This window comes from Talpa occidentalis, unplaced genomic scaffold (genome assembly GCF_014898055.3).
Source record: "Talpa occidentalis isolate TD23 unplaced genomic scaffold, MPIMG_talOcc4v2.1 talOcc4.17, whole genome shotgun sequence".
In the NCBI taxonomy this organism is placed as follows: Eukaryota; Metazoa; Chordata; class Mammalia; order Eulipotyphla; family Talpidae; genus Talpa; species Talpa occidentalis.
The window spans coordinates 57,330,306-57,352,749 of NW_023601754.1; the positions used below are offsets into that span (position 1 = coordinate 57,330,306).

General features: G+C 52.9%; 6 protein-coding genes and 1 non-coding gene across 9 annotated transcripts; 4 read left to right on the plus strand and 3 right to left on the minus strand.

The window, feature by feature from the left end:
- The first annotated feature begins 13 nt into the window (after window positions 1-13).
- Window positions 14-3,754, plus strand: LRRN4CL (LRRN4 C-terminal like). 2 transcript variants are annotated; one of them, XM_037517803.2, is made up of 2 exons: window positions 14-64; window positions 1,035-3,754. In XM_037517803.2, the coding sequence occupies exon 2, from the start codon at window positions 1,040-1,042 to the stop codon at window positions 1,739-1,741; it is 702 nt and encodes a 233-aa protein (XP_037373700.1). In that variant the 5' UTR covers window positions 14-64; window positions 1,035-1,039; the 3' UTR covers window positions 1,742-3,754. The 2 variants fall into 2 exon arrangements, with proteins under 2 accessions (XP_037373700.1, XP_037373699.1); XM_037517802.2 differs by lacking the exon at window positions 14-64 and adding an exon at window positions 78-532 and having other exon boundaries at window positions 1,035-3,753.
- Window positions 3,755-4,549: 795 nt separating this feature from the next.
- On the plus strand, window positions 4,550-7,179 carry UBXN1 (UBX domain protein 1). Of its 2 annotated transcripts, none has more exons than XM_037517774.2 (10): window positions 4,550-4,604; window positions 4,702-4,789; window positions 4,928-4,981; window positions 5,068-5,186; window positions 5,258-5,327; window positions 5,568-5,759; window positions 5,853-5,904; window positions 6,046-6,162; window positions 6,658-6,850; window positions 7,037-7,179. In XM_037517774.2, exons 2-10 carry the CDS (start codon window positions 4,731-4,733, stop codon window positions 7,084-7,086), a joined length of 906 nt encoding a protein of 301 aa, XP_037373671.1. In that variant the 5' UTR covers window positions 4,550-4,604; window positions 4,702-4,730; the 3' UTR covers window positions 7,087-7,179. The 2 variants fall into 2 exon arrangements, with proteins under 2 accessions (XP_037373671.1, XP_037373672.1); XM_037517775.2 differs by having other exon boundaries at window positions 5,068-5,174.
- On the minus strand, window positions 6,782-9,472 carry LOC119250112 (ubiquinol-cytochrome-c reductase complex assembly factor 3). The gene is made up of 2 exons (XM_037517821.2): window positions 9,326-9,472; window positions 6,782-9,236 (listed from the first exon to the last, which is right to left on the minus strand). Exons 1-2 carry the CDS (start codon window positions 9,443-9,445, stop codon window positions 9,084-9,086), a joined length of 273 nt encoding a protein of 90 aa, XP_037373718.1. The 5' UTR covers window positions 9,446-9,472; the 3' UTR covers window positions 6,782-9,083.
- A 1,467-nt stretch (window positions 9,473-10,939) lies between these two features.
- CSKMT (citrate synthase lysine methyltransferase) lies at window positions 10,940-12,748 on the minus strand. The gene is made up of 3 exons (XM_037517780.2): window positions 12,725-12,748; window positions 12,227-12,431; window positions 10,940-12,087 (listed from the first exon to the last, which is right to left on the minus strand). Exons 2-3 carry the CDS (start codon window positions 12,306-12,308, stop codon window positions 11,432-11,434), a joined length of 738 nt encoding a protein of 245 aa, XP_037373677.1. The 5' UTR covers window positions 12,309-12,431; window positions 12,725-12,748; the 3' UTR covers window positions 10,940-11,431.
- LOC119250610 (small nucleolar RNA SNORA57) lies at window positions 12,504-12,652 on the minus strand. The gene has a single exon (XR_005126348.1). It is a non-coding gene; the product is annotated as a small nucleolar RNA SNORA57 (small nucleolar RNA).
- Window positions 12,749-12,847: 99 nt separating the features above from the next.
- On the plus strand, window positions 12,848-15,826 carry CUNH11orf98 (chromosome unknown C11orf98 homolog). The gene is made up of 4 exons (XM_037517817.2): window positions 12,848-12,934; window positions 13,079-13,203; window positions 14,240-14,337; window positions 14,416-15,826. Exons 1-4 carry the CDS (start codon window positions 12,896-12,898, stop codon window positions 14,523-14,525), a joined length of 372 nt encoding a protein of 123 aa, XP_037373714.1. The 5' UTR covers window positions 12,848-12,895; the 3' UTR covers window positions 14,526-15,826.
- Window positions 15,827-17,509: 1,683 nt separating this feature from the next.
- Window positions 17,510-22,379, plus strand: INTS5 (integrator complex subunit 5). Its single transcript, XM_037517692.2, has 2 exons — window positions 17,510-17,642; window positions 19,237-22,379. The coding sequence occupies exons 1-2, from the start codon at window positions 17,563-17,565 to the stop codon at window positions 22,214-22,216; spliced, it is 3,060 nt and encodes a 1,019-aa protein (XP_037373589.1). The 5' UTR covers window positions 17,510-17,562; the 3' UTR covers window positions 22,217-22,379.
- Window positions 22,380-22,444: the final 65 nt, after the last annotated feature.

Sequence of the window (22,444 nt, forward strand, 5' to 3'; positions counted from 1 at the left end):
CAGTACCCCTCCCTTTCTCTGTCCATTGGGAGGCAGAAGACAGGAAATGACTGCCAGGGACGTGGTATGGTTTTTACCAAAACAGCATTTTGCAAGCCAGGCCCCATGCTGCACACAGCTGTTTTCCTCCCTGATACCAGCCAGGTGGCCCTCTGCCCTCCTTCCCCTCCTCGTCCCTTCGCATGACTTCAGCCTGCATCGTCTGTTCCTGGCTGCTTTCCACATTCCAATCCCCTTCCAGAACCCAGGCGTCCTGGCCTCCAGCTGAAAGTAATGCCTGTGGCTTCCCCATCCCTGGCCCCATGACTCAGGCCTTCCAAGGACCCAGCCCTCTTCTCAGCACTACGGGGAGGGGGACTAGGTGGTGCTATCATAGGTCCAAGGGCATAAAAGCTTTGAGCCAAAACAAGTGAAACTGAAGACATTGACAAAACTTAACGGCGCAGCCTGTGCTCCTGGGGACCCCTCAACCCGATCCTCGCAGACTCTGGCAGACGTTTCCCACTGCATCAAGGCCTCCCCCTCCCCGCTGGTGAGGGGCTGCTGGGGTGGGGGCGGAGTGGGAGTGAGGACTCCTGTAGGTGGGGAGTAGCGATTCTGGGTCCCCCTTCCCTGTGTTCGCGCCATCCCTTCTTTCTTACTCTGCTTCCTGGGTTTTCGCTTGTGTTGCTGATTTATAGTTAGTTCTCTTAGATCTTTTCTCTGGGCGGCAGCTCGGAATTATTCCACCTTTCTTCCCTGGACTGGGTAAATCATTTTTATTTCCTCCTCACCTCAGTACTCTGTTTATTCATTAACTGTTTGGAGTTCTTGGATCTGGGTTGCTCACACATCTGTCTTCTGTCAGACCGTAATTGATTAATTTTTGCATGAAACCAAGCATGTAGCCAGATCGGAAGCCGGTGGACAAACTGAGTGTCTGTCCCTTCTGGGTCCCTAGTTGTGTTTCGGTCTCTAGAGGTTTTGTTGAGGGAAGAGGCCTAGGAGGTGTCAGGGCCTAGCTGTCTTTACCAATCCGCCACTTTCCCTTCCAGACTCCATGTTGGGCTCTCCCTGCCTTCTAGGGCTCTTGGCAGTCACCTTCTTGGTTCCCCAAGCACAGCCCTTGGCCCCTGGGAACTTGGAGGAAGAGGAGGAGGAAGACGAGACACCTTTACCCTCCATGCCCTGTGACTACGACCGCTGCCGCCACCTGCAGGTGCCCTGCAAGGAGCTGCAGAGGGCCAGCCCAACGGCCTGCCTGTGCCCTGGACTCTCCAGCCCAGACCTGCCACCAGAGCAGCCGCGCCTGGGTGAAGTGCGCCTGGTGGCGGAGGACAGCCTGGCGGTGGTGCACTGGTGTGCGCCTTCCTCCCCGGTTCACCAGTACTGGCTGCTGCTCTGGCCAGGCAGCGGGGCTCCCCAGAAGAGCCCCCCCCTCAACTCAACCTTCCGCAGAGCAGAACTGACAGGACTGAAGCCTGGTGGCTCTTACGTCGTGTGTGTGGTCGCCGCTAACGGGGCTGGAGAAAGCAGCGTGCCCGGGGCAGTTGGCCAGGGCCTCGACGGTGTGGGAGGCCCTTCCTTCGGGCCCTGCAGCCAGTTCACGGTGCCACCCAGACCCCTGAGCCTGGTGCACGCAGCCGCAGGGGTGGGCACAGCCCTGGCCCTGTTGACCTGTTCAGCCCTGATTTGGCACTTCTGCCTGCGTGATCGCTGGGGCTGCCCTCGCCGCCAGGCCCGAGCAGTCCCCAGGCTCTGAAGCTGCTGGGCTCCTGCTCCTGAACCCGGATCCCAGAGGAGATGGTGGCCAGCTGTTGCCCTGCACATTCCCACCGGATCCCAAGGCCAGGCTGATTCCAGGGTCTGGATCCCTAACCCATGCAGGTCTCAGACCTACCTCAGGGCTTGGGCTCAGGGCCTGATGTTTAGGATGGGATAGAAAGGTCGGCTTTTCTTTTTTTTAAGGCCCAGGTAGTAAATAATTTAGGCTCGGCATTTCCAGAGGAGAATATGGAAAGTTTTATAGAGGTACTTATATAAGCATGTCACCAACCACTTAAAAATGTAAAAGCCTTGGGCCTCCCCGGTGGCGCAGCGGTTGAGCGCTGGGTTGCGAGGCTGCCCACGACCTCTGCGGCGCCGGTTCGATCCCCGGCTGCTCCCCGGCCACCGGGGGAGGGTCCCGCATGGCGCGCAGACCTCTCCTGCCGCCCGCTGCTCCCCTCAGCAGTGTCCTTTGGTCCTTCTGCCTGCTCTGCTCCCCGCGCTGGCTCTGGTGAATTCTCTCACCCTCATGCGCTTCTGACTGTTCCCAGTGCATGTATAAACAAACAAACAAATAAATAAAAACATGCCTCTTTAAAAAAAAAAATGTAAAAGCCATTTTTCACTCGGGGGCCAGATTTAGCGCTTTGACTGTTTATTAATCATGCAGCCTCAGAGGACTGCCAGTCTGGGTGGCTTTAGGGGAGTGGTGAAATTAAGCTTCTGCAGGGTGGACCTTGGGCCAGAGATCACTTTTTTTTCCTTCTGCCTTTGGTTTAGTTGCTGTGTCTGCACACACCTAAGTCATAATCTACCTGTGTCTGAGGTGAGTGGGAAGAAATGACTGCCATTTCTCCATGACTGGAGAAGAAAGGCATTGTCCAAGCTGTTGTCTGGGACAAGCTTGTGTTTTTTAGCTAGTGAAAAGAAAAAAAAGTAATAATATTACATCCTTTTCAATTCCCTGTCTATACACCTATTTTTCAGGTAGTGTACTTTTGAATTTGTCTTGAAGTCAACTGCATATAGAAAAAGTGTTTAAGTTGCTACAAAGTATAATTATCACTTGTACTGGTCTTGTAACTTTTTTAAATTATAAAAATAACTCACAGATTTCAAATAATACTGAAAAGTATAAAGTGAAAATTCTCCTCCTGCTGTAATTGCCTTTAAGAGAGCAGATCTTTCCCTAAGTGATACAAATGTTTTCTCATTCCATATATCACGAATGTTCTATGCTGGTATCCCTAGTGATGTTAAAGGCTGTCTAGCTTTCCAAAGGAGAATGTGCCTTAATTGACTTTAGTCATTGCTTTTGGTTGGAATATTTGTTTCCAGGGTTTGCTGTGCACAACCTCCAACACTGTATTTCTATAGGGTTCTTACATAATCTAAGAGGCAGTACTATAGAGCTTCATCATTCTTTTAGGATTCTTTTGGGATTTCTAGAAGAAATTTAGAATGCATTGCTTCCCCAGTTATCACACTGCAGTGGATATTTTGCGGCTTTCTGCTTTGACTCCTGTATTTCCTTGGCATTTATTCATTTGTAAATAATGATGGCCTGCTATCTCCTTATTAAAGATATGCTTTGTATGCTTTCACTTAATCTCACAATAATATTCCAAGACATGGTATCACCTTATCACAGATGAGACAAATTTAAGGTTCTGAAAGTTTTGCTGCTGCAAGAAAGGAATTGAGTTTGGATTTGGGACCAAGATACCTAGCTCCAAAGCCGATGTTCTTCACAACCTAGCACAGTGGTTTGGTAAACTTGCACACTACTCCAGTTTGAATCTAGCTCTGGTATTTACCAGCTCTGTGACTTAATTACCTCATCTGTTTCCTGTGAGTATCTACATCATATGGATTATTGTGATTTAATATGAATTAATCATATAAGAGTCTCCAGTGCATATATTATCAATGTCATATTAATTTATTACTCTGCCTTCTAATAAACATTTATAGTGAACTTTACCTTTAGGGATCTAACAGCCAAGGGAGTGGTGGAGTGCTAAGGGATCAACCCAGCAAGGGGATGCGTACTTAATGGGACACATACTAGAGATGGAAAATGAAAAGGGGGTGGTCAAAATAGGATTCCCCTAGAAAGCAAACTGGAACCTAGTCTGGAAAAATAACTGGAAGTTAACCAAGCCCGCAGAAGAGGCAGGACATCCCAGGCAGAGGGACCGGTAGATGCAAAGGCCGGAAGCGGGGCGAGAGCCTGTTTGGTAATACATACAAATTACCCTCAAGTGGTGAGACACTAAACTGCGCAATGACTACCAGTATTTACATAATACAGTCGTGCGTAGGTAGGTGCTATGGCTACCCTCACTTTACAGATGGAGCTCTAATAAAAAAGGGGGCAAGAGGGAGGCAAACTAATGGCATTTGTTACCTCCTTGGTAATTGGGGTGTCATGGAGCTCTAAGCAGGGTGGTGATGACAAGCTCAGATAGTGTGTTTTGCAACGCTCCCTTTGGCAGAAGAGCGGAGGGTGGCTCCACTGCCCGGGGACGATGAGCGGGTCACATTGTGCACATTTCTGTGACTCCTCATAAACATTGCAAACGACTTTCCAACTGGTTGCACAAAAAAAAGGCTGTATCAGGATCTGGAGTCATCCCGCTCAGGGTTTCAGGGCCTTGTTGCTTCCCCGCCGCCAGGGGTCCTTGCTGGAGCGGAGAGGTCGCCGCCTTGAGCCACCCGCGCGCAGCCGGGCCTCAGTTTTCTGGCTCTCGGCGGCTCCCGTCGACGCCCGCACCCACGTGACCCAAACAGATCCGGGCACTTCCGCTTCCCCTCGGCTTTCTTCTCGTCGGTGTCCGCGGCCGGTCTAGGACCGAGTGAGTGAGCCGGCGCCGGGCCCGGGACGTCGGGGGCGGGCTGGCCTAAGGGCCAGGGGCGCCTTCTCTGATCCCCCTCCGCTCCCCTCGTCTCCAGGTCCCCGCGGAAGCGGCGGCGGCGGCGCCATGGCGGAGCTGACGGCCCTGGAGAGTCTCATCGAGATGGGCTTCCCCAGGGGACGCGCGTAAGGGAGCCCCTCACCCCGGGCCGCGGGGGTCGCGGATCTGTCCCGGCCTTGACCCCAGCCTGGCCTCAAGCTCCGCGCCCTTGCCTGACCGTCCCCATGGCTCGGGGGCGCTATTCACGGTGTTTCTGCCCCCAGGGAGAAGGCTCTGGCCCTCACAGGGAACCAGGGCATCGAGGCTGCGATGGACTGGTGAGCGCTTCGATCGGGTGGCAGGGGCCTGGGAACAGCTGGGAGGGCCATTCCCAGCGTTAACCTTCCGCCCGACTTTCCCCCAGGTTGATGGAGCATGAAGATGACCCCGATGTGGACGAGCCTCTAGCGACTCCCCTAGGACATATCCTGGGACGGGAACCCACCCCCTCAGTGCAGAGCGGCCCTGAAGGTCCTGACCGAGGCACGCAATGTGATTATTCAGGAGGGTCTGAAGGAGAGAAATGGGTAATAATACTGGCTACTTGTTTGTAGGACCTGGTTCTGCAGCCGGAGAAGGCAAACCCGTTTTGAGTGAAGAGGAAAAACAGGAACAGACTAAGAGGTATAGTGAGGGTGTCTTACATTTCTGAGCATCATCCTCCACCTTTCTGCAGTACACAAGTCTGGTGGAGAAAAATCTGGAGTTTTCCTCCTTTCCTCTGCCCTTTCTTAGGGTTTTCCTTTTTGTTTCTTTCATTTGTCTTGAGACACCTTCCCTGATTGTGTTTTCTGAGTGCCATGTGATAAGTTCACCTTCCCAATCCACACCCATTTCTCCAGTGCTTTCCTTTCTGGCACACAGGATGTTGGAGCTGGTGGCTCAGAAGCAGCGGGAGCGCGAAGAGAGGGAGGAACGGGAGGCATTGGAACGGGAACGGCAGCGCAGGAGACAAGGGCAAGAGTTGTCAGCTGCACGACAGAAGCTACAGGAAGATGAGATGCGTCGGGCTGCTGAAGAGCGGAGAAGGGAAAAGGCTGAAGAGTTAGCAGCCAGGTCTGGATGATAAGGATGTTGGATAAAAGATGAGAAGGGAATGACAATTTTTCTGTCAACATCTGACCTGCTTTCCTCTTGTTTACTTTCCAGACAGAGAGTTCGAGAAAAGATTGAAAGGGACAAAGCAGAGAGAGCCAAGAAGGTAGGTGATGGAGAAGATATTGGGGGGGCAAGGTTATTAGAAAATTTCCTTTTCCAGCGTCAGAGGGAAAGGATGGGATTCTACAGTGTGTCTCCCAAGAGTGGAGGAGTACCTGAGCAGGTGTTTTTGCTTGTCCTTCAGTATGGCGGGAGTGTGGGTTCTCAGTCATCCGCGCCAACCACAGAGCCAGGGCCTGTTCCGTCCTCTCCCAGCCAGGAGCCCCCCACCAAGCGGGAGTATGACCAGTGTCGCATACAGGTACTGTCTCCAATTCCCTTCTTGCTCCTAAACACCCTTTTGTTGACCTACAAGGTCGCCGGCTCACAACTTTTTTCAGTTATATTCCCTTTGCCAGAACTCTTCCTTTTTTGTAGGTGACTTTTGAAATCCTACCTCCTCAACTCATAGGATAGATATCAAATTTCACTTGCCTGTGTCTTATTTAAATCCGTATCTCCCTCTTACTCAGCATTTACCTTTTGTTTGTTCATTTTCATGTGGTGTATTACACAGCTGTTTACACGATGTGGCTTTTACTTAGGAATTTTTGTGTAATCTTGTCTCTGTCCTTAAATCATGAGGGAGTTGGGAATGCTTAGCAAAGCAGAGCCTGAGTGATTGTTCATTAGATGCTTTAAATAGTAAACATGCTGTTTCAGTCTGAGCGGAAGTAACCCGCTTTGCCCTTCTCCTTACTAGGGCGTCTCGCTCACTTTTGGTACTCACACACACTGTCTCTCTCTTGCCCCGTAGGTCAGGCTGCCAGATGGGACCTCACTGACCCAGACATTCCGGGCCCGGGAGCAGCTGGCAGCTGTGAGGCTCTATGTGGAGCTGCACCGAGGAGAGGAGCCTGGAGGGGGCCAGGACCCTGTGCAGTTGCTCAGTGGCTTCCCCCGGCGGGCCTTCTCAGAGGCCGACATGGAGCGGCCTCTGCAGGAGCTGGGTATGACGTGTGGGACCGGAAACAGAACTTGGGGGTAGAGGGACATGCCTGAGAAAAGAAGGGTTACTAAGAGAAGGGACTTCATGGAGATGGTGTGAGGTCAGGAATCGGGATGGGGAGGGGGGGCCGGTGTGTGCAAAAAAGGACATATGTTTATGGCTCACAGCTGCTTTCTTCTGTCTTCAGGACTTGTGCCTTCTGCTGTCCTCATTGTGGCCAAGAAATGTCCCAGCTGAGAGGCCTTTTTTCCACCATCCCTCTCTGACCTCTTCATCTTTGTTAAAGCACTGACATCTCCTTCCTAATAAATAGACCCTCTCAGTTCTGTATGTGCCTGACTCCTTTCCTGAGTGGCTAGGAGGGACAAAACTAAGGCAGAGAAGCTAAAGGGAAGGTTTTTAAATTTGACTCTATCCTTAAATTTCCATCAGAGTTTCTCATCTCTGGGTCTGATTAGTTGCTTGGGAGGTTGGGAGTGTGGGGGGGTAATCCCCACATTGGATACACCTTGTATTTCTCAGAGGGACCCCAAATCCTGACTAGCTGTGGCCTTGACTTCTTTAAGCTTAGTTTCTTTTTCAGTAAAATAGGATAATAGTACCTGTTGACAGGGTTGTGGGGGCACAGAATGCTGTGCTATTAATTAGCACAGTTCCTGTCCCCTAACAGGCCCCCAGAGTATTAGCTACTAAGATTTTTTTAGTGGTGGCCATTCATGAACATTGAGACTTTAAGGTGGCCTTTACAACTTCTCTGTTCTGCACTAAACAGTATGAGCACTTGATATGCACCGCACAGTTTGAAGTGCTTTGAGTGTTAGCTGACATGAAGGCACTAATATCCAGGTTCAAGTGCAGTTGTCCCCATTTTGGAGACCGGGACACCAAAGCCTATGACTTGCTCAGATGAAAACAGGAGCCTGGCTGTAGGGCTCCTGGCTACTGTCCATCACCTCCTCCTGGTCTTCCCTCAAGCAGCTGCTGACCTCTTTCCTTTTGTTCCCAGGTGCGGAGAGTCACTGTGACTGTAAAGATCATACATAACAAATGTGCTCAAATCATGATTTCATCACCCAGCACCCATGGCTTTTGGGTTTTCAAGAGCACCCATGGTTCATACCTGGTTTCCCATCTCAGTGTTCTGGCTTCATTTAATAACAGCGGCCTTGTCCCCCTGTGCCCATTGCAGTCTTGCTTGGAATCACAATATAACAAGAGAGGAAGAGGTGAATTGATTGACTTGGGGCAGGTCTGCAACCCTGCTGATAGCTTTATCTCCCTCAATAGCATCTCCAAGACTTAACGACAATTCAGAGTGGAAAGGAAGAGTGAAAACTTGGAGGGAAAAGAACCCATTACATTTACTGAGAGGCTGCTGCTTAGTGCCAGATGGTGCAGAGCCTTACGTGCCTAATTCTCACCTATGATAGAGCAGGACTGAGGCTCAGAGGACTTGGAACACCAGTTGAATCAAGATCTGACCCCAAGCTGCCTCCCTTCACTCCTCAGAACAAGTCCCCTCTCTGAGCCTGTTGAATCATAAGTGATTAAAAAACAGCCACAGCTGGTCCCCCCCCTGGTGGCGCAGCGGTTGAGCGCTGGGCTGCGAGGTTGCGCGCAGCCTCTGCAGTGCCGGTTGGTTCCCCAGCCGCCGGCGAGGGGCTCACACACACACAAAAGCCACAGCTGGCATCATGGCCTGTGCTCAAAAGTCCCTCTCCAACCTCACTTAAGGACAGGAACCCAAGGTGTCCTCCGTGGGCACCTGCTGTGACACGGTTTTTCAGGGGAGTTGTATTTCAAGAATGTCGCTCGGTTATCCCCGGAAGTACACTCAAACTTACAGACCACAAGGCTCTGTGGGCTTCAGCCTCTCGTGGAGGGCAGGGTGGGTGGTAGCCGCAGGCATCCCCAAGCACCGCACCGACCCCGGGAAAACTGCAGGCATTTAGAAATGTCCCACCGTAGGGTTCACTCTCCGGATGAGAGGGCATTTTTATTAGTTCCTGCAGTTCGCCACATCCGTTGTCTAGGTCCAAGACGTGGACATTTAGGCGCAGTCAGTGCAGGGTTTGGGGGGAAGGTGCTTATTCAGCGGCAGCTACCCCAGCCCCGGCGAGGCAGGGCGCGGCAAGCAGAGTCCGGACTCCCGGATGGGCTCTCGCAGGAGAAAAGACCGCCTCGCACTTCTGCACGGGAGCAGAGGTCTCAGCGCCCTCCGGGCAGCTCAGGGCTCACGCAGATCTCCCGCCGCCGCCGCCCCCCATCCAGTTCTTCCTCCAGGCCACGTTCTCCTGCGTGGCCGCCGCCTGCTGCAGAGTGGCCAGCACTAACTGATTGGTCCTGGTCGACTCGTCCCTGCGCCGCGCGTCCTGCTCCGGCATCTCCTGCTGGCAGGACGGGAAGGTCGCAGTCCCGTTCCCCAGCCCGGGGCTCACCGCCCGCCCACCCCACCTGCGATCCCCAATTGCCCCACCTTCAGCATCGCCTGCTTCCGCTGCTCGCCCGGAGTGACAAGAACGAAGAGCGTGGAGCCCACGCAAGCCCCCGCGCCCAGAAGGATGCCCACCATCAGCGCCTTGCGCGCGGTCTCCATGGCCCACCCCGCGACCAGCGAGGCGCCCTCTGGAGCCTCCCGCAGCCTAGAGTGGCCACTGCCGTCTCACCGCCCCCAGCGCAGGCTAGAGCGACCCGACGCGACCATAGAGAAGGCGCCGGGCTAGAGAGGGCCCAAGCCGGCCTCTGTGGACTAGAATTAGCTAGACGGATAAGCGCGTCAAAAGGAGTAGGCACAGAGGACGAGCTCGGTGCCGTGGTCTTGAACTCCGGAGTGGTGATGCTAGAATGCGTATTTTCGTAGTTGCTGTGGGTCTTATATATTTTTTAAAACCTTTTTTATTTATGAGCTACAAGAACAGGCCAGAGGTTGGGGGCGGTGGTGGCGAGAGGATTCATCAGGGATGGAGTGGGGAACAGGCTGGTTGACTGATACACTGCAGAGGGGAACAGCGGGAGAGGCAGGAGAGGTCCGCTGAGCCATGGGGGTAAAAGCTGCGGTCCCACCACTGGGATCTTCTCCTCCCCTGGAAGGCCCTTAATCTCCTAACATGTCATCCTCTGCGCAGCCTGTGCCCCAGTTCTTGTATGCATAAATAAATAAATATTTTAAAAAATGATTAAGGGGTCAGATGCCAAAGATGATTAAAGGCGCAGTTCGTGGAATTCCCTGGACAGGGGTATTCTGTGTTCAACCACCTGACCTCTCAGAACCACCACCCATGGCCCTTGTGCCTGGGAGTAGCAAGGATGGGCCTTGGCCTACATTCTTTTTTTTTCCCCAATTTTTAAAAGGGCTTTAAAAATTTTTAATGTATTTTTTACATCATTTTTCACTTTTGCACAATGTATGCATTTTTATCTTGGTTATAGTCCCCATACAATCCCCACTACCCTTATTTTGATCCTACACCCTCCCCCACTCTCCCTCAGTGTGTCTTTGGTTTATAGTTGCTTGTTGATTTTTACTTTATTATAATCAGTCTTTTTCCTGGTCCCTTATTTAGGTTTTCTAAATTCCTGCTATGAGTGAGACCATCTGGTATTTTTTTCTTTCTGGCTTATTTCACTGAGCATGATCCCTTCCAGCTCCATCCATGTTGCTGCAAATTGCATGAGTTTATCTTTTTGATTGCTGAGTAATATTCCATTATGTATATGTACCATATCTTCTCGATCCAGTCATCTATTTAGGGGCATTTGGGTTTCCATAGCTTAGCTATTGTAATAGTGTGTTGCTTAACCCCTTGTGCCACCAGGGAGACCCCCCAGGAAGTTTTCATTGTTCATGAACTCTTTAATTCTTGGCCCCCCCAGGCTGGACTTGGAACCCACTGGGCTCCAGATCTCCCTCAAGGCTCTTTAACCCAGGTAGTCCTCCTACCCATCTTTTCAGTCTGTCCCTTTTACAGATGAGAAAAAATGAGGGTGAGGGCCTCCCGGGTGGCGCAGCGGTTGAGCTCTGGGTTGCCTCTGCAGCGCCAGTTCAATCCCCGGCCGCGGGGGGGGGGGGGGGGGTCCCACATGGAGGGCAGATCTGCTGCCCGCTGCTCCCCTCAGGAGTGTGCCTGTTCTGTTCCCAGCTCTGGCGGTGGTGAATCCTCTCACCTCCCGTCCTTCTAACTGTACCCAGCGCTTGTATGAATAAATAAATCTTAAAAAAAGAAAAAATGAGGCTGAGGTTAGGCCATTGGGTCACAGCCAGTGCTGGCATTTAAGAACCCCTACCTGCTGCTTTTAGGAGTTGCAGTTAGTACCTACTTGCACCTTTGTCGATTCAGTGCACAACTTGTGCCTGGCACTGCTAAATATTTCACTCATTGTGGCATATAATCACCTAAACTGCAGGGATAATTCTTACCTTACAGATGAGTGAAATGGACATAGATACTTCTAATGTTGCATGTACCCAGCTAAGTAAAAGTACATACCAGAAATCATATCTTTATTTTTCTAGCCACCATGCAAAGGCTTCTTTCCATTCTGTCCCCATCCAATAGAAACTCTAGGGCCTGCCCTAAAGTCTTTAATGAGATCCTTGAACCAAGTAGGCAAAGTAGGTGATACCCCTGAAAGGGCCCAGCTCCTGCACGGAGACAGTCCAGCCCTGGGAAGCTTGCTCCAGGCAGGGCAATCGCACATCAGGATCCTCATCTGAGAACTGGATCAGGGTCCCCTGGGGACTCAGGACCCTCAGGCACTCTGACAGCAGCTGGTGAGCTCCAGGCAGACCACCCCGGGCAACAGCATCCCAGGTACCCTTGTCCAGAATGAGGTGGAAGGAGCCTGTGGAAGCCACTGGTTCCAGGTTCTGGGCATCAGCCTGCATGAAGCGGAGGCGGGAGGCTGGGTGCCCAGGGCACAGAGGTCTTTGGTCTTGATTACCCTCCAGGAGGCTGTTCATGTGAGCCACAGCCACGGGAGAGAAGTCCACCCCCAGCACGTCCACCGGGTGCGGACACTTGGTGTAAAGGCCTGTACACAGGCTCGAGGTGCCACAGCCCACGTCCAGCACCCTAGCGGGACTGGCAGCCTTTGCTTCCTGCAGGAACGGCATAAGGAGCCCCTGGGCTTCCTCAAATCCAAAGAACCAGTCGAAGGTGGGGACGCTACCCAGACGGGGGTGGGCGTGTAGCTGATCCCAGAGGCGGCGATCGGCTAGACAGCTATCGGCCAGGGAGCCTGTGGACACGGGGGATGGGATGTCACGCGGCGCCTGAGTCCTATCTCACCGCTGCAAACTAAAAACGGTGCAATGTACCCTTAGGGTCTAAAGAGCCACAAGTTCAGGAACCAGACACCCGGGCCGCAAAGAACCCACCGGGTTTCCTGCCCGCCGAGGTGCGGCGCGCCCCCGCCGCCAGGGTCGCCACCGGGAAGGTTCGGCGCAGCGCAGCGGCCATCGGAGGCGCAAGGAAAGACGCGGACACGCTGCCACTACGGCACCAACAGCCTTTATTGGAGGCAACGGGAAGTGGAGGGGGTGGGGAAACGACAGCTCGGGCTCCCGAGGAGTTTCCAAAGGCCTGAAATCAAAGGAGACGCGTCAGCCCCGGGAGGAGCCCGCCGACCGGGTCAGCGCGGCTTCCCCCGCGGACGGCTGTCTCGGCGCCTGAGGATAGAACCGGCGGACGGGCCGCCGCCGGCACCGAAGACATGTCGCCGAGCGGGCCGCAGCCCTGTCGCTCTGCCTCCGTACATTACGGGGAGCGGGACCGCACGCCCGATACCCGCCAAGAAATGGAGGACCCCAGGCCCCACCCGGACCCCCACCCGGACCCCCGCCCGGCCTCGAGGCCCAGACGCACGACGCGCTCACCTGGCGGCGGCTCCCGAAAGACGGAGGCCGCGGCCGAGCTACTTTATATACCCTGGCCCCGCCCCTGGGCTGCGATTGGCTGTCGCGGAGGGGCGGGCCCCGCGAGGGGCGGGGCCTCCACGGTCTGCGCGCGGCGGAAACGCGGCCCGGAGCAGCCCTGGCCGCGCGCTCATGGGGGGCCCCGGAGGGAAGATCAACCGGCCCCGAACGGTGACTGAGTGGGAGCCCCGCCTGTGTTTCCCCGAGCTTCCCGAGCCGCTCAGCTTTCCTGGGATGGAGTCGATGGGCCGGAGGCGCCGGGTAGGGGGTCAGGGCTCGCGGGGCGTAGTCTGATGGGCTCCTTCCCTCCCCCAGGAGCTGAAGAAGAAGCTGTTCAAGAGGCGGCGGGTGTTGGGCCGCGACCGGCGACTGAAGCACCGGGTGGTCGGGGCTGTGGTGGACGAAGGGCTGACGACGCGGCACCACCTCAAGAAGCGGGCGTGAGTGCGGGCCTCTTCCCCTTGGCGCTCGAGCCACCCTGCCCCCCTCGTGCATGCCGCCACGCTGTTTCTGCCCCACGCTGCTTCCCTCAGGACCGGCACCTCACACCCCAAGTCCCTTTCCCCGCCTCGGCTAGGGAGTGGACTTCCCACCAGGGACAGTGGGGAGCAGACTTTCCGGAACTTCATGATGAAGTGTATTTGGTCTTCGTTCCTGGATCCTGGCACAGATTTCCAAAAACTCTTGGAATTTCTGGAGTGTTTTATTTCATAAGGAACCCACACCCCACCTTTTTTTTAAAGATTTATTTAATCATGCATACAAGAACTAGGGTACAGGCCAGAAGCGCGGGAGGGTGAGAGGATTCACCAGCGACAGCGGGGAACAGAACAGGCAGACAGACCGAAATGCACTGCTGAGGGGAGCAGCGGGTGAGACAGGAGAGGTCTGCTGCACCATGTGGGTATCTCCCAGGCTGGCGGGGAGGAACACGCACTGCAGAGGCTGCTGACAGCTTCACAGTGCTGCCCACAACCGGTGGCGCCACCAGGGGAGGCCCAAGAAACCCCTTTTGAGTACATAATAGATCTACTGAGATACACTGCTGAGGGTAGCAGCCAGCTGGTGAGACAGGAGAGGTCAGTTGTGCCATGTAGGTTATCTCCCTGGCTGGGGATGGAGCTCACGCTTAATAGCATTGAGACATTAACCCCCGTACCACCAGGGAGGTCCTGAGATTAGTATCAAGTAAAATACACTAGTGTCTAAATGTTGGGGAGATTTAACTCACTACCTTAGAGCCCAGATTCTCAACGGCTCTTTGTTTTTGGGTTTTTTGTTTTTTTTTTTAAAGGACAGGTTTATTAGGAAAAGGAGAAAGAAAAAGAGAGACACTTGCACAGTGACTGGCAGGCAGGAGAGCTGCCTCTCAATGGCTCTGTGATCAGAATCCAAACATCTTTTCAATAGTCAGAAACACTTGTGTGGCCTGGATCCATTCTGGTCAACTTATCATTGCTCCTACCTGCCCTACAGTTCCAGTGCACGTGCCAATATCACTCTGTCTGGGAAGAAGCGCAGGAAGCTCCTCCAGCAGATTCGGCTTGCCCAGAAAGAGAAAGCAGCCATGCAAGGTGAAGCAGGGGCTCAGGTGGGCTGAGGGGACAAACTGAATTCATTTGGGTTAATACTTCCTCTTTCCCTTTGCTCAGTGGAAGCCCCCCTGCAGCCAGCCAGGACTAGTGAACCACAGCCCAAAAGACAAAAGAAGACAAAAGCCCCCCAGGATGTGGACATGGAAGACCTTGAAGAGGAGAGCTAAGTGTCTCACTCCTTCCTCCAGAAGATTCTTAACCAGAGGCCGCAAGACTCAGTGGTTCAGAGGACTTTAGAGAGAGCACAGGCCGGCCCTCTCACAGTCCCTCTTCCATGATGGCCTAGTGACCTGCTGGGGCATGTATTGAGAGGGAGAAGGTGGGAAAGAAAGACATGGAGAGGGCCCTCCTTAGTATCCAACTCCATTTTAAAAAGTCCTGGAGCGTGCTCTAAGATGTGTGTAATTAAATGTAGGAATGGGGGTAGCCCATGAAAAGGGGTCTGGGGGCATGGGAAAAGGAGCCACAGAGCTTACTAGAGTTGAACAAAGGCAACAAGAAGCCAGCCTCTGATTGCCCAACTCCTAGTGAGCTCTTCATGTCTGACAAAAATAGAGATTACTGCAGGGGCGGCCGAGGAGGGGAGGGTCCTGGTATCAGCCCTGCCACTATGTGAGCAGGTGGGCAAGTGGCTTTAGGTCATGTTTGTCATGTTTGTCTGCTTCCTTTGCTGGGGTATATTTTTAATAAAGTGAAGACCAAACATTATTTTTCCCTTTAATGTTCAGAATTCTGTTTCTTGGAAACCAGGGCTGGTATATTTGGTTAAAATGAAAGCTACTTATGAGACGGCGTGTTCTACAAGGGAAAAGCATGTTCTCCAGCCCTAGTTAATCAGTGCAGGCTTCCTGGAAGAGGCAGGGTTTGGGCCCAATATTGTCCTTTATATTTTGAACAGTTTCAAATCTTCAGTAATGTTAAAAGAGATTAGTACAATACATCCTTATTTATGCATGCTATTGGAATTTAGCAACCTAACATTTTGCTATACTTGTTTTATATCTCTCTACACACTTGCATGTGTGTATGTCTGTAAGTGTGTATTTTTGTTGTCTTTAGGGTCTCATTTGAAAATACATTGCAGATGAGCTTTTATCCCCTAAGCACATTCTTCTATATAGACAAAATATTATCACACCTAAGACATTTAACACTGGTGAATTAACTAGTATCCAATTTTTCATGTTCAGATCTTCTCAGTTGTTCCAGTAATTTTTTTTTTTAAGATTTATTTATGCATACAAGAGCTGGAGTGTAGGCCAGAAGTGCAGAGAGGTGAGATGATTCACCAGAGACAGAATGGGGAGCAGATCTGCTGAAATACACTGCTGAAGGGAGCAGCAGAGAAGACAGGAGAGGTCTGCTGCGCCATGTGGGTCAGCTCCCTGGCTGCGGATCAAACTCATGCTACAGTGGCTGAAGATAGCTTCATAGTGCTGAGACTTAAACCCTTGTGCCACCAGGGAGGCCCTCCAGTAATAATTCTTTTTTTTTAAAGATTTATTTTTTATTTATACTATTGTATAAATAGTATTGTATAAATATACTATTGTATGATGGTATTGTACTATACTATTGTTTAGCTGGGGTACAGGCCAGAGGCATGGGACAGAGCAGGGAGCAGAACAGGCAGAAGGACCAAAATACACTGCTGAGGGGAGCAGCAAGCAAGACATGAGAGGTCTGCCACGCCATGTGGGAATCTTCCTGGCTGGCCAGGGATCGAACAGGTGCCGCGTAGGGTGCACACAGCCTCACAACGCTGTGCTCAACCAGCTGCGCCACCGAGGAGGCCCACATTGAATCAACTATTAAGAACCTACTGGGTCTCCCCGTTGGTGCAGGTGGTTGAGCGCAGCGCTGTGAGGCTGTCCGCAGCCTCTGCAGTGCCCATTGATCCCCACTGGTGTCAGAGCAACCCACATGGCGAGCAGGCCTCTCCTGTCGCCTCTGCTGCTCCCCTCAGCAGTGTGTTTCGTCAGTCTGCCTGTTCTGTTCCCCTCTCTGTCTCTGGTGAACCCTGTCACCCTCCCGTGCATCTGGCTTGTACCCCAGCTCTTGTATAAATAAAATAAATCTTTAAAAAATAAAAAAACCTACTATGTGCCAGGCAGACACTGTTGTAGGTGACTTTTCACAAAATGGGCCAAGTTTCTGTGGCCAAAGAAAGAGTATTTTCTGGAGTTCATTCAACAAATATCATAAAAATAGCTAATGCTTCTAGAGCATTTACACTGGGGACACTCGGTGCTATGCACATACCAAGGATACTGCTTGGTTTCAATTTTCACAAGAACCCTGTGAGGCATTTGTACTGTCACCACCCTCCTTTCCAGAAGAGGAAAGTGGCATAGGGAAGTGAATTTCACAGCTAGGAAGTAAAACAGCTGCAGTGCACTGTTTACAATAGCTAAGATACGGAGACAACCTAAAGGCCCCAAAACAGATGACTGTATGGAGAAGATATGGTATATACACAATGGAATATTATTCAGGAATAAAGAAGATAAACTTATGCCATTAGCAGTAACATGGATGGAGTTGGGATTATGCTTAGTGAAATAAGTCAGAAGGAAAGAGAAATATGGCATGGTTTCGCTAATAGGAGGAAAGCCTAACCAATGGAGACTGACAGGAAGACTGGAGTGCCTGCTTGTGACAGGACACGTTCAGCCCAACCGCCCCAATTCATTTTGGGCTTCCTCTCCCTCCCTCCCTGGCCTCTTCTTCATCTTCTCCTAATGGATTTTCTCTTCTTTCCTTTTGTCTCTTTTCCGCTTTTCCCCTTTCCTTCTCTCCTTTTACTGTTTTTTACAGGGTCACTGTGGGTTGATAAACATATTTCTTTGTAATTCATTTTTTTTTTTAATTCAGTGAGTTAACCACCATTTTTGGCATTGGGAATAAACAAAAAACCACAACAATGAAAAATCGCGGCTGGTTTTAGTCTGTGTGTCAATGTCCCTTTGGAGGAAAAAAATCCCCAAAAGATCGTGTCGAGGGCGCGTGGGCTTCCCGCTGTCATTTTCGCAGCGCAGCTCTGGGTCCCTGACAAAGGGCGGAACCAATGTACGAGGGTAGCGGACGTCGCCGGATTAATTTTCCTGAGAGGCCTGGTCGCTAGTTCCTTTTGGGTTTCCCTTCAGCGCGCATGCGCTGCCTGAATCCGCCGCTCCCGCCTCGGGCTCGGGCTAGGGCTCCGGGATGTCCGCGTTGTGCGACCCTCCCGGGGCCCCAGGGCCTCCCGGGCCTGCCCCTGCCACCTACGGTCCCGCGCCGCTCAGGTAGTCAGAGCCCCTGGCATCTTCCCCTACCGCGCGGCCCCGCGCCTATCCCCAACCTTCTCGACAGAAACCCGGATCCTCGAGAACTCGCGTCAGGGTTCTCGGAGATTCCTGGTCGGGTCTTCCCAGAACTCGGGGACACCTTACCAAAACTCTGGGCTCCCGTGCCCGCGCTGCAAGATCTCGGTTCTGCCTCCCCTTAAGCCCTAGTGCCTGGTTTCTCCAGACCCCGGCCTTGCTCTCCTAGCAGTTGGGGATATCGAAACTCTTGGGAACCAGCTGCCCTGCTCCTTCTAGACGCGAGGGCATCCAGGGACCCCCGACTTCATAAAAACTCCCTCGGAACGCAGACCCAGAAACCCACAGACTGCTTCTTTCTGGCCTTTTCCTTGTCCTCAACAGAGACTCTCCCCTCACCCTTGGGTGTGTGGTTTGTTTATTTTTTGAGGAACCAGGGAGAAAGAGCCCTGCCAGAATCCTTTCAGCCCCTAGAGGATGCGGTCTTATTTGGCAGAAAAGGCACTAAGAGAAAGGGGATTTTGCCTCTTTCCATAACACCGGCTTCTGAACCTCTAAGACTGGACTCATGTTTTGGGAGGAGGAGCGTTCCAAGGAGGCATTAGCTTGTCCTTGCCCTGGATTCCTAGGCACACCCAGGATACTGGCAAGGTGGTGGTTGTTGATGTGGTAGATTCCAAATGGTGGGTGGTTAGGATGCTTGCAGAATATGAGAAGAAACAGGTATTGGAGAGGATTTCTAATAAGAAACAAGTTTGCATGTAGGATGTTCTTTTTACTAAGGGCAAAAGTTGTTAATGTTGGGGTGGATGGGGAGTGCTGAAGCTGGAAAGTTGTTGTTTTTTAATATTTATTTGTGCATACAAGAGCTGGGGTGTAGGCCAGAGGCAGGGGGTGAGAGGATTCACCAGAGATAGAGTGGTGGGTCTACTGAAATACACTGCTGAGGGGAGCAGCGGGCAAGAGAGGAGAGGTCTACTGCGCCATGTGGGTCAGCTCCCTGACTGGGGATTGAACTCAGGCTGCAGAGGCTGCAGATAGCTTCATAGTGCTTAGACTTAATCCCTTGCACCACCAGGGCAGCTCTGGAAAGGTATTTTTAAAACATGTTATAGAAACACAAAATACACTTACCAAGAATTATTGAGTACTTCCCATATACCAGGCACCTCAGTAGAAGGAGATTCGATGCTGAAGAACATAGAAGTGGTTGCTACCCTCTTGGATAGTCTGATTACTATGGGATCATAACAGAACCTACCTTATTGGGCTGTTGTCTGGGTTGAAATACACATGGAGTACTTCAAAGAGTACCTCACGTTCTAAGAGTTATCTGACATTGATAATTATTATTGAAAGAAACAGAGCTATCATTTGTTGATTAGTGTGAACTAGGTATGGTGATCAAGTGTTTACGAGAGACAGTTATTCCTACTTTACATAGGAAGAAGTAAAAAAGTACTCAGTAAGTTCTTTCTTACATAAAAAGAACATACACGGAAGGAATGTAACTTCCAAATATTCTAAGTCTGCTTTTGCTTCTAAGTCTAAGTCTAAGTCTTTTGCTTCCTTACAGTGCTCAGGAGCTGTCCCAGGAGATCAAGGCTTTTCTGACTGGTGTAGACCCCATTCTAGGCCACCAACTCTCTGCCCGGGAACATGCTCGCTGCGGTCTTCTCCTGCTTCGCTCTCTGCCTCCTGCTCGGGCTGCTGTGCTTGACCACTTGAGAGGGGTCTTTGATGAGAGTGTCCGGGCTCACCTGGCGACCCTGGATGAAAGCCCTGTGGCTGGCCCACCTCACCTTCGTCCACCCCTACCCTCCCATGTCCCTGCAGGGGGACCTGGACTAGAGGATGTGGTGCAGGAAGTACAGCAGGTACTGTCTGAGTTCATCCGGGCCAACCCGAAGGCCTGGGCACCTGTGATCAGTGCATGGTCCATTGACCTCATGGGGCAACTGAGCAGCACATACTCAGGCCAGCACCAGCGTGTGCCCCACGCCACTGGCTCTCTCAACGAATTGCTTCAGCTGTGGATGGGCTGTCGGGCCACACGCACATTAATGGACATCTATGTGCAATGCCTCTCGGCTCTCATTGGTAGTTGCCCGGATGCCTGCGTGGATGCCTTGCTGGATACCTCTGTCCAGCATTCTCCACACTTCGACTGGGTTGTGGCACACATTGGCTCCTCTTTTCCTGGCACCATCATCTCCAGAGTTCTCTCCTGTGGCCTTAAGGACTTTTGTGTTCACAGCGGGGCTGGAGGTGCTGCTGGTGGCAGTGGTGGAAGCTCTTCTCAAACGCCCTCTACAGACCCCTTCCCAGGATCTCCTGCTGTCCCTGGGGAGAAACGGGTGCCTAAGATCGCCTCAGTTGTAGGTATCCTAGGGCATCTGGCTTCCCGCCATGGAGACAGCATACGACGGGAGCTCCTGCGAATGTTTCATGATAGCCTGGCAGGGGGCACTGGGGGCCGGAGTGGGGACCCCTCCCTTCAGGCCACAGTTCCTTTCCTACTGCAGCTGGCAGTCATGTCACCAGCTTTACTGGGCACAGTCTCTGGAGAGTTGGTAGATTGCCTTAAACCCCCAGTTGTGCTGAGCCAGCTGCAGCAACACCTTCAGGGATTCCCCCGAGAGGAGCTGGACAACATGCTGAACCTGGCTGTGCACCTGGTGAGCCAGGCCTCTGGGGCAGGCGCCTACCGCCTCTTGCAGTTCTTGGTGGACACAGCCATGCCTGCCTCAGTTATTACCACCCAGGGCCTGGCTGTGCCAGACACTGTACGTGAGGCCTGTGACCGGCTGATCCAGCTGCTTCTGTTGCACCTGCAAAAACTTGTCCATCATCGAGGAGGGTCTCCTGGGGAAGGGGTGCTGGGCCCATCCCCACCCCCCCGCCCTGTTCCCTTTCTAGATGCGCTAAGAAACCATGTCGGAGAGCTGTGTGGAGAGACATTACGATTGGAACGGAAGAGATTCCTCTGGCAGCACCAGCTCCTAGGTCTGCTCTCTGTCTATACCCGGCCTAGCTGTGGACCTGAGGCTTTGGGCCACCTTCTGAGCCGGGCCCGGAGCCCTGAAGAGTTGAGTTTGGCTACCCAGTTATATGCAGGGCTGGTCGTCAGTCTCTCTGGCCTCCTGCCCCTGGCCTTCCGTAGCTGCCTGGCTCGGGTGCATGCAGGGACTTTGCAGCCTCCCTTCACGACCCGGTTCCTACGCAATTTGGCATTGCTAGTGGGGTGGGAACAGCAGGGTGGTGAGGGCCCTGTAGCCCTAGGGGCCCGGTTTGGGGAGTCAGCCTCAGCCCATCTGTCTGATCTGGCTCCTCTCCTCTTGCATCCTGAGGAGGATGTAGCTGAAGCTGCTGCCTCCCTCCTGGCCATCTGTCCCTTCCCTCCGGAAGCCCTGTCCCCCTCCCAGCTCCTGGGACTGGTGAGAGCTGGAGTGCATCGCTTCTTTGCCTCTCTGAGGCTACATGGCCCTCAGGGTGTGGCTTCCGCCTCCCAGCTTCTAACCCGCGTCTCTCAGACCTCCCCAGCTGGGCTCAAGGCTGTCCTGCAGCTGCTAGTTGAGGGAGCCTTACATCGCGGCAACACAGAACTGTTTGGAGGGGAAGTGAGCAGGGACAATGAGACTCTGTCAGTTGTCTCTGCACCTCTGACTTCTGCCTCTCTACTGGACACAAACCGACGGCACACTGCGGCTGTTCCAGGTCCTGGAGGGATTTGGTCTGTTTTCCATGCTGGAGTCATCGGTCAAGGCCTAAAGCCACCCAAGTTTGTCCAGTCACGAAATCAGCAGGAAGTGACCTTTAACACCCAGAGCCTCCTCAGCCTCTTGGTACATTGCTGCAGTGCTCCTGGGAGCACTGAATGTGGGGGCTGCTGGGGGGCTCCCACCCTCAGCCCAGAGGCAGCCAAAGCAGTGGCAGTGACCTTGGTGGAGAGCGTGTGTCCTGATGCAGCTGGTGCTGAGCTGACCTGGCCCCCTGAGGAGCATGCCCGGGCCACCGTGGAGCGGGATCTCCGCATTGGCCGGCGTTTCCGGGAACAGCCCCTGCTCTTTGAGCTGTTAAAGCTGGTAGCAGCTGCTCCACCAGCCCTATGCTACTGCTCCGTGCTGCTGCGGGGCCTGCTGGCTGCCCTCTTGGGCCATTGGGAAGCTTCTCGCCATCCTGATACAGCCCACTCCCCCTGGCACCTGGAGGCATCCTGCACCTTGGTGGCTGTCATGGCTGAGGGAAGCCTCCTGCCACCAGCTCTGGGTAATATGCACGAGGTTTTTAGCCAACTGGCACCTTTTGAAGTACGTCTGCTGCTGCTCAGTGTCTGGGGCTTTCTCCGGGAGCATGGGCCCTTGCCCCAGAAGTTCATCTTCCAGTCGGAGCGTGGCCGCTTCATCAGGGACTTCTCCAGGGAGGGTGGCGGTGAGGGTGGACCCCATCTGGCCGCGCTGCACAGTGTCCTCCATCGCAACATTGACCGCCTGGGCCTTTTCTCTGGCCGTTTCCAGGCACCTTTACCGTCCACTCTTCTTCGCCAGGGGACATAGCCTTTTCCATGCCCCACAAGCCAAGGGAGGTTGAGCAGTGAGATAGGGAACTAAGGTGCTCCAGAAAGGTGGAGGTTTCTCTTCTTAGTCCTTACCCTAAAAGAGCGCTGTCACTTTTTTCCTCTTCTTTTTTTTAAAAATAAAATTTGCCGAGTTGAGAAAAACAGTCCAGTGCCTGTGTCTGATGCTTAGAACCTGCAAAGTCGGACAGCGCCCGGCTCTGGACAA